Raw genomic sequence first — 13,462 nt, forward strand, 5'->3', positions numbered from 1 at the left:
AACACAGGTCCGATTCTGCTTAAGGTCTTCATTTTTTTCGATTTATTATAATTTTCTTCCAAGTGCTTGAGGGTAAAGTTACTATAAGTGATATATATCGTATGATCGAGAAAAAACGGTGTCAGCGATGGCTATGAAATGAACATCGATGACATTTCCCATATGCTAAAAAAGTGTCCTTGTATTCACCAGGGACGTGCATATACCAAAAAAATATCAAGATACAACTTTTAATCGGCATTAAACGGCCTTAACAATTTTCCTCATAAGAGAAAATCAGGGGCGCACGTGATTTTTTTTTAAAAAATATTCCAGTGATAACCCATATGCACGTTCCTGGTGAATCTGTCGACACTTTTTTGACTTTATAATACCGTATGATCGAATAGAAACGGTGTCAGCGATGGCTATGAAATGAACATCGATGACATTTCCCATATAAATTTACACATAAAATGACAGCGATCTTCATTTCATAGCCATCGCTGACGCCGTTTCTATTCGATCATACGGTATTATAATGTCAAAAAAGTGTTGACAGATTCACCAGGAACGTGCATATGGGTTATCACTGGAATATTTTTTTAAAAAAAATCACGTGCGCCCCTGATTTTCTCTTGTCAGGAAAATTGTTAAGGCCGTTTAATGCCGATTAAAAGTCGTATCTTCATATTTCTTTGGTATATGCACGTCCCTGGTGAATACAAGGACACTTTTTTAGCACTAAAATTATGTCGCACTTATATAATAACTTTTATCCTCAAAATTTAATTCGAATCGCTAAAAGCACTTTGAAGAAAATTATAATAAATCAAAAAAAATTGTTAAAAAAAGACTTTAGCATCCTGTAGCCGCGAAACAAAGGAGAATCGGACCTATAATAATATGTACCGTATAATCGAAAAAAAAAACGGCGTCCAGTTGGCTGGGAAATGAACATCAATGACATTTCCCATATAAATTTACATATAAAATGACAGCGATCTTCATTCCATAGCCATCGCTGACGCCGTTTTTTCTCGATCATACGGTATAAAAGATCTTATTTTTACGTCAGAAATCTCCCCTCGAGAGATGGCACATTGTTTATTTAAAAATTATATTAAAATAAAAAATTATGTTCCTATTATTGGTTAGATTCCCAATTTATATGTATTAACCGCATGATAAATCCACCAATAACTAGTCGTAAATAAATTCTTTATCCGAAATCAAATGGAAATTAAATTGTTTGTTGTGAGAAGTGTTCTAATTATTCCCAGTAAAGCACCAATCAATATTAGGCTTAAATTTTGTTGATTAAAATTCGGATAAAAAATCAACAAGTTTGGACAGGATTACGCCGTTATCATCTTTTTCTTGTGAATTATATTTTGGGGTGATTTTAACCCCATCTCAGCGGTTGACCCATTATTCTTCCCCTTGTTTGTGTACTGAAACAAAAATGTTATAATAAGGTGCGTTCACACCGGCTGCGCCGCTCCGCACCGCGCCACGCAAATCATTTTTTTAACATATACTTTTGGGCGCGCTAAAAAAATACACTTCAAAAGTACATGTTAAAAAAATGTTTCGCGGAGCGGCGCCAAGGTACCTATAAATGACACATAAAAGTAAAATAATATAATGTATATCAGTGGTGTTCAGGTAGATATATTTTAGTCAATAGCTTTGTTTGCAAAATTGGAATGTTGTGTTTATATGTCCCGGATTGTCTTTACAAGAGGAGAAATTGTTTTATTATTAACATTTTGAGCAAAATACCGTATGATCAAAAAAAAAAAACGGCGTCCAGTTGGCTTCGAAATGAACATCGATGACATTCCTTATATAATTTTACATTCAAAATGACAGCCATTCATTTTCACAGCCATCTCTGACGCCGTTTTTTTTCGATCATACGGTACATGTGTTCGTATTACAGTGTTCGTATTACAGTGTCCGTATTACAGTGTCCGTACATATTAGTGTTGGAACCTTTGATGTTACAACAGCAAAATAAATCATTAATTCTCCACAATACACCGACACTCTCTCTTACTTTTACACTGGACGCGCGTTTCGCTATAGGTTAAAGAAAAAACAGCGTCAAGACAGCTGAGGAAAGACAATCGATAATACTTTAGACGAGGTCAAGCACTGACGTCATTTAATTGGCCTGTACTCATCTTTATTTTTTTAATTGCGCTTATAACCAGTTGGGTCTCTAAGAAGGTTGTAATTTATTTTTTATATTGAGTAAAAATGTGTTTAAATGGTGTAATTTAAAATTCGAGAAAAATATTTTTGTTTGGAAAAAGATTTGTGTGACTGGAAACGTTCTATCTTTTTTAAATCTTTATACAATTAGTGTTAAGTTTTATGTCAATTTTAGTAAATGACGTCGAGAGGTTGACCCGGCCCAAATTATCATCGATTGTCATTTCCTAGAGCTCTTTGACGCCGTTTTTTGTCATCATACGCTATGTTGTACTTTAATAATAAAAATCCATTTATTGCGATAATTTACTGTTTTTTTTTCTGAAAATTGTAAAAATACCTACGCTAAAATGTAATTCTAACTAGCTTGACAAACAATGTCTTCTCTGGGCCGAAATCAACAAACTCCCACATTCAACTGTTTCCAAAGCCTACTACTCCGCTACTCGCCAACATCAGCGGACACGGGGTGCAGGCACGGCGTGAAAAGGACTGCCTATCATAAGGATCATAGGCGTCGATAACATATATATATATATATATATATTTAGAAGCAGTAAAATTTTTTAACAAAATACATACTTTTCGAACAAACTGAATTAAATGCTGAGAGAGCTTCTAAAAATTTACCTAGATAAATTTTGCCGTTTGAGAGAAATAATTTCGTTTGGTCTAGGTAAAATATACCTAGTCTTAGAGAAAAAATAATATTAAAAAGAACGTTCTCAATTTTATTAAATTCCTAAATAATACAAAGTGATTCTTAGATCTATTCTAATAAAAAAATCCATATGAATGTATTGTCTGTTCAGCGATCGTTCAACGTTACGTCATATTCATTATTTGTAGTTGTCATCATTATTTGTAGTGTTCCATTTAAAAAAATCATCCCAATTCACTCACACTTTTTTGAGCCACCTTATAGAAGTTAAAATATTTTCCTGAAATTCATCCTAGTACATACTTTAGGTTTGTACTTAAACAACATTCCGAAGTTTTTTATTCTAGGAGCTACAGATGCCCGACGCACTATTGCCGAACCCTGTATAAAAACCTCAGAGTTATGAAGAAACGTAAACATTTTTTTAGAAAATTTTACCACCCTGTATCTCAAAAGTTAAGATGTTTCGGACATACGTTCATATGAAGTTTTTTTTTTCTTATAATAGATCCAAGAATCTCTCCCTGAAATATTAACATTTTATTAAAGAACATCCTCTACTTTAGAATTTTTATTCTTTAAGATTTCGATTTTAAGTATCTACACAATGACATTTTCTCGAAATGTATTTTACACATACATTCGATTCGAGATTCGAGTTGTCATAAACAGATAAATATTACATTTTGAAGATAGTATTTTTCGCCTACTTATATTTATAAAGTGAAAATGTAACACGTACATGTCAGGTTCCAAATAAGTCACTGGCTAAGTGCCTAATCGACTTTATGTAAAGAAAGAATGAAATTTAACTACAAGGAAGGAGTATAATCAATAGATGTCATTGAGTATAATGCTATCCATGTATTCATGCATTAGAAACAGAATTTACATCATGAGACCAAATAAACTCACAAATAAAGACCAAAATACACGTCCTCACCTGATATTTTCTAAGCTCTTCGTCCTGTACTCGCTCCTGATAGGGTTCCTGTCCTTGCCCAGAGAATTCACGGGACCCCACCGTGCAAACATGGACAAGGCCCTCTTTTCCGTCAACAGGGCTTCGCTGTCACCTGCAAAATATACGAGAGAAATCAACAATGACATATCAAAATCTTTATTAGTATAATACAATTTAACATTGCTTTAACTTCTATGGAACAGGCATATTAAGAGCATTACCAGCAAAACCACAAAGGCTCTCATGATATGCAGAAGACTTGCGGGAAATAGATGGGGCTGCACCCCTAACATCTTGTGTTGGATGTATACCATGATAGTAAGACCCATGATTACCTATGGAGCAGTTGATTGGTACACAAAACTATAGCAACGTACGGCAAGGCAAAACTTGTGCAAAATATAGAGACTGGCATGCATCTGCATGACAGATGCCATAAGACCCTGCCATGAACCTGCCCAACAGCAGCAATGGAGGCCATTCTACACTAATAATAATAATACTTAATACCACTGAACATTGTCGTCGGTAGATAGTAGATATGCCACTGCGACAATGATTAGAATGGCCATGATTAGAACTCCCAGTGGAGGACATATCAACAATGAACAACTGTAGTATTGAGCAATAAACATGATTGGAAGAAATGCTAGCTCGAAACCTTTGTTCAGCAGGTAAAAGAACATGCCATAGCATGGTATACTGCTTCAGACCTTTTTATTGAAAATACATGAACTTTCAGCGTGTTCTAGATAGATCTGCTCTCAATATCAGTTTACGGACTGTGAGTAGAATCTCACAAAAAGTGAAGACTAACGTTAACTCATTAGAATTTTAAATATTTCATTCAGAAAACTTGCTAAACATCATCATCATTAACATTTTTAGCTTATTCAACCATTTCCAATTATGGTGTAGCCTCTCTCACATATTTAGATAATCTCTTTGTAGTTGGATCCATTGGTTGTCTATTGTTGGCTATGCGGGCCCAAGTTATCCCTGCTAATTTCCTAATAGTTCAGTAATATTATGGCTCAAATTGCGGTATATCCGACAAAATTCATAAAGTTTTCTAAATTGGTGGAAATAATCAGGACATCATATGTATTAATAAACTGAAAAGTTCCCACCCCTAAATAGTGTGCGTCATCCCCGAGGACATCGTTTCTACCCCCATTTTGAGTTTTTTTAGATAACCACTATAGTCAGGTCAACGGTGCAATTCTCGACAAAAATACCTATATAGAAAATTGTTCTTCATAAAATTCTCTATCAAAAGGATAATTACACTTTCTTTCTAAAGTTAATAATAAATTAAAATATAGGGCGCAAATATAAGGGTTGGTTATAACTAGCACTATCTTCAGATCAATCTAATTTAAAGTTTAACGCTAACAAAAAGCAGTAACCACTAAATTATACTTAGAATTTTAATATATGTTCTTCTCTCACACTCTTTTATGTACTTCAACAAACTTGTTGGTAAAGCCAACTACATTGTTATGTTGTCAAAACTACCACCCACTTCTGCTGCAGCTCGGCAACACTCGTATCGGGGTTTTCACCAAATTTAAACATGGAGAGGAGTTATGCTCGAACCTACCGACTGGGGATGGAAAAAAGTTGGCGGTATATTAATCCCAACAATGACAAACAAAGAGCCAGCCCCCGCATCTGTTTTAACGCTTCTGTTCATGCAAATTAGGGTGCGAATACAGATGTAGCTGCAGAAGAGCAGGCTTGCGTTGCCCTACAATGTGTTATCATTGCCATGGACAGTCATGCTTGAATGTTGAACCTGTGGAAGATGACAAAGATTACTAGTTAACATTTGATAATTAGTGGATTAGGCCTACAAGGAATACCACTTTAAAAAAAACGCATCAAATACTTTACCTCTAGCGTGATGTGGAAATAAGTACAAATCATCCTTTTTACAGGGCTAGAGGAGTGCTAGAGAAGAACGTATATTAAAATTCTTTGTATAATGTAGTGGTTACTGCTTTTTGTTAGCGTTAAACATTAAACTTTAAATTAGATTGAACTGCAGATAGTGCTAGTCATAACCAACCCTTATATTTGCATCCTATTTGCCACTTTATTATTAACTTTAGAAAAAAAGTGTAATTATCTTTTTGATAGAGAATTTTATAACGAACAATTTTCTATATAGGTATTTTTGTCGAGGATTGCACCGTTGCAGAGATTATCTAAAAAAACTCAAAATGGGGGTAGAAACGATGTCCTGGGGGATGACGCACACTATTTAGGGGTGGGAACTTTTCGGTTTAGTAATCCTCATGCTATCCCCAACATACCTACCAATTTTCAAAACTTTCTGAATTTTGTCGGGTTTAAATCGTAATATTACTGGATTATAATGTCATGGTCCCATCTCAGGTTCGGTCTTATTCTAGGTCTCTTAATTCCTCGTGGGTACCATGCTGTAATTTTTGTGGTCTATCCGTTGTTCGTCCTTCTTGCCATGTATCCTGCCCATTGCCATTTGAGGTATTTGACTCTGTGGATGACATCTATTACGTCTTTTGTCATATCCATTCTATTCGTTTACGGTCTCTCTTGGTTATTCCCAGCATATTTCGTTCCTTTGAGCGTTTTGCGACCTGCAGTTTCCATTATGATGTCCATTTTAAGTGTCCAGGTTTCGCATGCATAAGGCATCACTCGTAGTACACATTGGTCGAATGTTTTCTTCTTTAGATAAAGTGGCATTCTAGATTTGAATTTGATTTGAAAACTTGCTAATAACTTCATTTAATTAGAATTTGTCTGTGTTAATCATAGACCTAATAGTAAAGTAATAATGTAGATAAAAAAATTGTATTTGTATTGTGTCTAAAACTGAAGTGAGAAAGTACGAAATGTATTTGATACTTGTCAAAAGTCAAAGTAAAAAGTAGCAATGAGTTTTTATTGATTTTCCTATACCAAACAAAATACCGATTAACACGCAAGAATTAACCTGTCCAGTGTTAATAAAGGCGCGGTAATTTCTAAAGATATTCTTGTTTTCTATGGAAATTTCATGCAAATTGGAAATTTCACAACATCGCAAATTCGGTCGGGCGTTAAACCGGAGTGCTCGAAACCCGATTACTTCCGAAATACCTTGTTTTGCTCAAAATTCAATTTGCTTTTGACGATTTAATTTAGTGTTTTAGGTTAAATCGGTGTTAGTAGATGTGTTTCAGTATACAGGGTGTTTCATATTCGAATCTCACCATTGAAAACTAGGAAATGGCAAGAGATACAGGGCCCGATGGCTTAAATTGGACAAAGTTGCCCGTTTCCAATAATATGTTTAGTAATCGAATTTAGCTTTGTCCTTTCCGGAAATATGGCGAAAAACTAAAATTTCCGGTTCTGTTTTTTTTACGAGTTTATTTTGACAGAAAAAAAATCAAATACATTCTCAAAGAAACTTTTTTACATCATCCATTATTAGTGACATGAAAATCACTTAAAACGTTTCGTATGTCTGGGACAATGCTTAGTTTCGGAGATACAGGGTGTAGAAGTTTAATTTTTATTTCGATTTGTTCCAAATAATTTCTGAAGTACCGTCAATAGTTGGATGAAAATTGGTGTTTGGGAGTTTTTTGACTTGAGAAATTTGTTTTTGATGTCATTATGACTCCTACTTGTAGAGGGCGCCACCTAGATATTTTTTAACCGTTTGGCGACTAATAACTTTTTGTTCGTACCTGTATAAAACTACTGAGTACAAAAATATAAATTTTCGTGATTTTTTACGTAAAAAATATCTCTTGTTAAAAATCGCTACGAGCAACCGTTCTCAAGATATTTAGAATGGAAATAGTCAATATATGTCATTATTGGCATAAAAATAAATAAGTTGAGTAGATAATTGTTTAACTGAAATAATTGGAAAATATTTGTTTTTTGGATTTTTTTTTATTATTTCAAATAAATCATAAATTAATGTTCTGCGAAAAAATGATGATAAAACAGTTTCTGTTGAACTTTTGGCACAAAAACATTTCAAATTTATAACTTCAGTCTAATAACTATTTAGTCGACATGTTTAATTTATGTCAATGATGACAGGTATTGATAATTTCCATTCTAAATATCTCGAGAACCATTACTCGTAGTAATTTTTAGCAAGATACCTTTTTTACGTAAAAAACGTTGTAAATGTATATTTTTTAATCAGCAGTTTTATACAGGTATGGACAAAAAATTATTACTCTTCAAACCACTTAAAAATATGTTGGTGGCGTCCTATTCAAGTAGGAGTCATATTAACATCAAAATCAAGTTTCTCATGTCAAAAAACATCAAGACACCAATTTTTATCCAAATATTGACATTACTTAAAAAATGATTTGGAAAAAATCAAAATAAAAATTAAACTTATACACCCTGTATCTCCGAAACTAAGCATTTTAGGACATACATTTACACGAATTTTCTTATTTATTTTAATCTGCAGAATATGCTGCCGAAGTTTCCGGAATACAGTTCGGACCACCCTGTATAGCACTAACCCAAGAAATGCTGCTTGTTTTTAGACGCATATAACCGAAAGTGACCCGTATACCCATCTCTCTAGAACACATTGTCTCTTATAAGAATATTCTTTATTAGACGTTTCTTGCGCTGTCATTGTATTTGCAAGGTCATAAGTTTCTAAAAAATGACATAAAAAAAACAAATCCCTGCAAAATAAAATCCTAAATCACATCACTGTTTTGCTGTATTGCGGTGATTTAGTGTTTTATTTTGCTGTGTAACACAAACAAGAAAGATGATTCACATGATGGTTCCAACCAGTTGATGGTTCCAGAAAAACGAAACATCTTAAGTGATTTTTCACGTCACCAAAAGATGAAGCTAAAAAAGTTTCTTTAAGAATGCCTTTATAGATTCTTTTTAACTGTCAAAATAAACTCATAAAAAATAAAAACTGGATGCTCTTTTATGTCTGTCTCCAGATATTTTCTTAATCTCCCTCGGCACATTAATGGAACAACAACACTACATTTTTTCTGCTAATGACTTACCGTTATCCAAGATATTTTTAATGTAATCTTCCGAATCGTCACTATTTCCAGATTTTTCTTCTGCCTGTGCCTGTCGAAGCAAATCACTCAGTGGATAGAACCACAGGGGCGGTTCCGTGGGCTCTATAGACTTCGTCGTCACGTGACATAACTGTACGACAGCTATAAGAAATACCAGGTTCCACATCTGAAAACAAATTTAATAATTTAATTTAATGTGTACTAAAATTTATCATTTTAACAAGGACCTAAAGGACCTAATTCTAAAACAACAAAGAAACTGCTAACACTAAGCAGAAATATAAAGTGCGGAGTACAACAGGTTTCTTGACAGGACATAGTTAGTAGTTAAGTACTACCTGAAAAAAGTTCAAACTGTATCAAGGAAATATTTGCTGCAGACTCTGCGATAAAGATGCTGAAACAGGTAAAAGGTGCTGAAAGATGCTGAAACGGTAAGCAATACTAGAACCGGAGGAACTATGCTCCCATCCTATTAAGGACCTGCACTAGCTCGTGCAGGGCACAGGGATAGAGGAGGAGATATAGAAGGGGACAAACACAAACGCTTCTTAATATTGAGTAAAAAAATATTTAAAATCTAAATATAATGAAACCTATTAATTTAAAATTTTGAAAAATATATTTTTACTATAGTAGAAAACGTTAGAACTAGTTATTGTGGTTTTCTCAAGTGTTCGTCATAAAGCTACAAAACCATAAAGTAGAAAGCAAAACATTTTGTTCCTACGGTTTAATTGAAAAAAAAGTTAGATAGAACCGACGAAATACCAGCAAAAGTTCGTTTTTAACCTTTTTAAGGCGGTAAAGGTGAATTTATTAGAGGTAAAAATCACGAATCAGCCAAAAGATAGCTAATTTAAACGTAGTTTGTTAAAATTTTACCTTTATTCTTGTATTTTTATAAATGTGTGGATTATAACAAATAATTTTACATTATTTGTTTCAACATAAAAGTGGTAGCAAAATAAAACACTAAATTACCACAATACACTAAAACACTTTTACTTTTGCAATGGACGCGCGTTTCGCAAACTATGTTAGCATCATCAGCAGATGATTAAAACTAATATCAGTCTAAACTAATAAGTCAGTTAAATATATCTTTTATGTGTAAAGAATCTTACTGTCGCTGTATGGGGGCTCCTGACATGAGTTGCACAATTATTCTCCCATGCCCTACAAAGCCCATCAAAAGTGTTTTTTCAGTCAAAATAATTTTGGTCACAAAATCAGTCGCGATGTTTTTATAAGGCTTAACATCATTGGAGCTCAGAATACTTGTTACACAACTTAAAATAAACCAATATGTAGGCATGATTGCAAATTTCAATGTAAAAGACGATAGTTTGGCCGGCTGGTACTAAACAGGCTGAGCTGGTTATACGTGAACCGCGAGGTGGAATATCAGTCATAAGAGAAATTAACTTAAAACAAATAAACGTTTCTCTAATATTACTCGCTTCGCCGATTCATATACAACGTATATAATAAACGTTTATATATCACGGATTTTGACACTATTTAGTCTGAGTTTCGTTAAAATGAAGGTACCCTAAAGGGCTGCTAAATTTGCCGAGTCTATTATGGGAGGGCTGTTTTAATAGACAGGATAGAGCTTTAAAAAGAGCCTCAATTTTGGGGCAGATTACCTAAAGAAAGTTCACGTGCTTGTCAAAAGCTGGTGATTTAGGGCGTATACATGTGTAACGCGTGTGTGTAACTGATATATATGAAATTAGGGATAATGCAATCATTGAGGAAAAATGATTTTGTACAGGATGTTCCATTTTCGTGTATTTTATGGGCATTCTCGTTTCTCTAAATTACTGTACTTATAAGGATCAAAAGGTCCGACCAAGAGTACTCTCCACCCTAATGTAAAGTACTCTTTCAGGGAGTTTTCAGGTGGAATTTTACACTATTGCCATTTGCTTTGGCATTGAAAAGTGTGTAAGAGTACCAAATTTCAAGAAAACGGTTTACCAGTGTTCTTAAAAATAAACACAATATATTATTTTTATTTACCCTTTCGATTGCTGTAACTTCTTCAGCAAACATTTTAGGACATATATTCACAGGAACTTTTTTATTGGTATAATCATCCTCCAAAGTTAAATACACTATTTTTTGACATCCTGTATATAGAAAATACCTGTTTCGAAATGTAACCAAAAATATAGGGATTAAATGACTACAACTGTTAAATCGATTGGTCTCCATTACTCTTATAATACATGATAAATATCACAATTATTTAACTTAGCTAAAAAATGCTCAAAAATTATTTAGCATCCTATGTACTCTAGTTGACATTTACCAGTAGTGCAACTATTGTAATATACTTTATTTTCAATTCGCATCAATTTTTCCTAGCAAATCACATCATATTTTATTTTTCAAAAAATGTTATAATTCTTTGTCATACGATATGCTTTTATTACAAATATCACAAATATACAACTTGACAAGAAAGTACTCAATTACTTAGCATCCCATGTATTCTCTGTCATTTAGTTGACATTTACCAGTAATGCAACTAATGTAGTATATTTCATTTTCAATTCGCATCAATTTTTCCTAGCGTGTCACATCATATTTTATTTTTAAAAATAGTTATAATTCTTTGTGATACGATACGCTTTTATTACAAATATCACAAATATACAACTTGAAAACAAAGCACTCAATTATTTAGCATCCTATGTACTCTCCGTCATTTAGTTGACATTTACTAGTAGTGCAACTAATGTAATATACTTCATTCTCAATTCGCATCAATGTTTCCTAGCATGTCACATCATTATTTTATTTTTAAATAAAGTTATAATTCTTTGTGATACGAGACGCTTTTACTACAAATATCACAAATAACAATTTGACAAGAAAGTACTCAATTATTTAGTACCAATGTACTTTTTGTCATTTAGTTGACATTTACCAGTAGTGCAGGAGAGACGTATAGCCGCCCATACTAAATTATGTTAATATCTCGAAAACTGCGACTTTGACTGATTTTGATGTTATTACAAATTTTGTTGCAAATATTATTCCTAATCTTAATTTGAAAACCGCGTTTCGCTAGCTACTGTAATTTTGGAGTTACGATTTTTTAAAATTTTTAACCCCCTCCCATACCCCCTTACCAACCTCCCACCCCCACCAAAAACTAATGGCCAGATTCTTGGGTGCCACAGTATTTTTGTGCCATATTTGGTTAAAATCGGTTCAGCGGTTTTTGCGTTATCGTGTTACAGACGGACAGACAGACAGACAGACAGACACCATGAAAATATTTTGTATTTTGGTCATTTATGACCCAAGTAACTCATTTTGAGTGAAATTAAAAAAACTTTTGTGATAGGATACACTTTTATTAAAAATATCACAAATATTCAGTTTGACAAGCAAGTACTCAATTATTTAGCACCCATGTACTTTTTGTCATTTAGTTGACATTTACCAGTAGTGCAACTAATGTAATATACTTTATTCTCAATTCACATCAATGTTTCCTAGCATGTCGCATCATATTTTATTTGTAAATAAAGTTATAATTCTTTGTGATACGATACGATTTTATTACAAATATCACAAATATACAACTTGACAAGAAAGCACTCAATTATTTAGCATCCCATGTACTCTCTGTCATTTAGTTGACATTTACCAGTGGTGCAACTCATGTAATATACTTCATTTTCAATTCGCATCAATTTTTCCGCCATATCGCTACGTTTTTTAAGTCATAATTCTTTATGCTGCGATACACTTTTATTCGTTTAGCTATCGCGAAGCGCAAATCTTTTAAAAGAAATGTCGTATGCTGCAAACGTTCTACGAAATCAATAATTTGTAAAAAATTAGAGGTAGTAAAGTTCTATTGTAATGCGATTTCAGACGTAAAGTAAAACAAATGGATCGCTGCTAGCAATAGAAAAAAAACCATACCTACCTTTTCGATATTGGCGCGGCTCTGAAATGCGAGGCGACATCTATCGATTAATAATGCGATTGATGTGTGTTAAGTGGCTGTTGAACATGCACGCTATAGAACTAGCGGTACGGTGGATCGAGAGCCAACTTATTTCACTGTCAGGGTTGTCTAAATAATATGATAAGCGCTCTAAATATAGATAATTTGTGTGTGAAGAGTTTTGGGATAATATTTTGATCAGTTAGTTACAGGGTGCCTCATCGAGAATTATACAGAGTGATTTGTGGCCATGGATTTGTGGCCATGGATTCGTGGCCATGTGTTATACGTTTATGGGGAAACCGGTGACAGGATTTTTTTTTATTTGAATTTGAACGAGGTAAGATAGTAGGCCTACGAGAGGCTGGGATAACTTTTCGGAAAATTGGAAACAGGATTGACAGGAATGCTGCAATGTTGGATAGGGTATCATCGCCATACATATTATAGGGGTACAGGGGCTTCAAGAAGAACAAGTCATCTTGAAGAAAGGCACCCTAGATTTAGTGCGTTTAGAGACAGCTTTAATACAAGCAACGGAATTGGACATGAGGGTAGCTACCGGTCAACAAATATCCATGAGGCTACACTCA

At 33.8% G+C, this 13,462-nt stretch overlaps 1 protein-coding gene across 1 annotated transcript; it reads right to left on the reverse strand.

Moving 5' to 3' along the window:
• Window positions 1–1,373: 1,373 nt before the first annotated feature.
• LOC115877226 lies at window positions 1,374–10,954 on the reverse strand. The gene is made up of 4 exons (XM_030893387.1): window positions 10,922–10,954; window positions 8,873–9,059; window positions 3,804–3,936; window positions 1,374–1,433 (listed from the first exon to the last, which is right to left on the reverse strand). The coding sequence occupies exons 1-4, from the start codon at window positions 10,952–10,954 to the stop codon at window positions 1,385–1,387; spliced, it is 402 nt and encodes a 133-aa protein (XP_030749247.1). The 3' UTR covers window positions 1,374–1,384.
• Window positions 10,955–13,462: the final 2,508 nt, after the last annotated feature.

Source organism: Sitophilus oryzae, unplaced genomic scaffold (assembly GCF_002938485.1).
Source record: "Sitophilus oryzae breed Bouriz unplaced genomic scaffold, Soryzae_2.0 scaffold_1060_pilon_pilon, whole genome shotgun sequence".
Lineage (NCBI taxonomy): Eukaryota > Metazoa > Arthropoda > Insecta > Coleoptera > Curculionidae > Sitophilus > Sitophilus oryzae.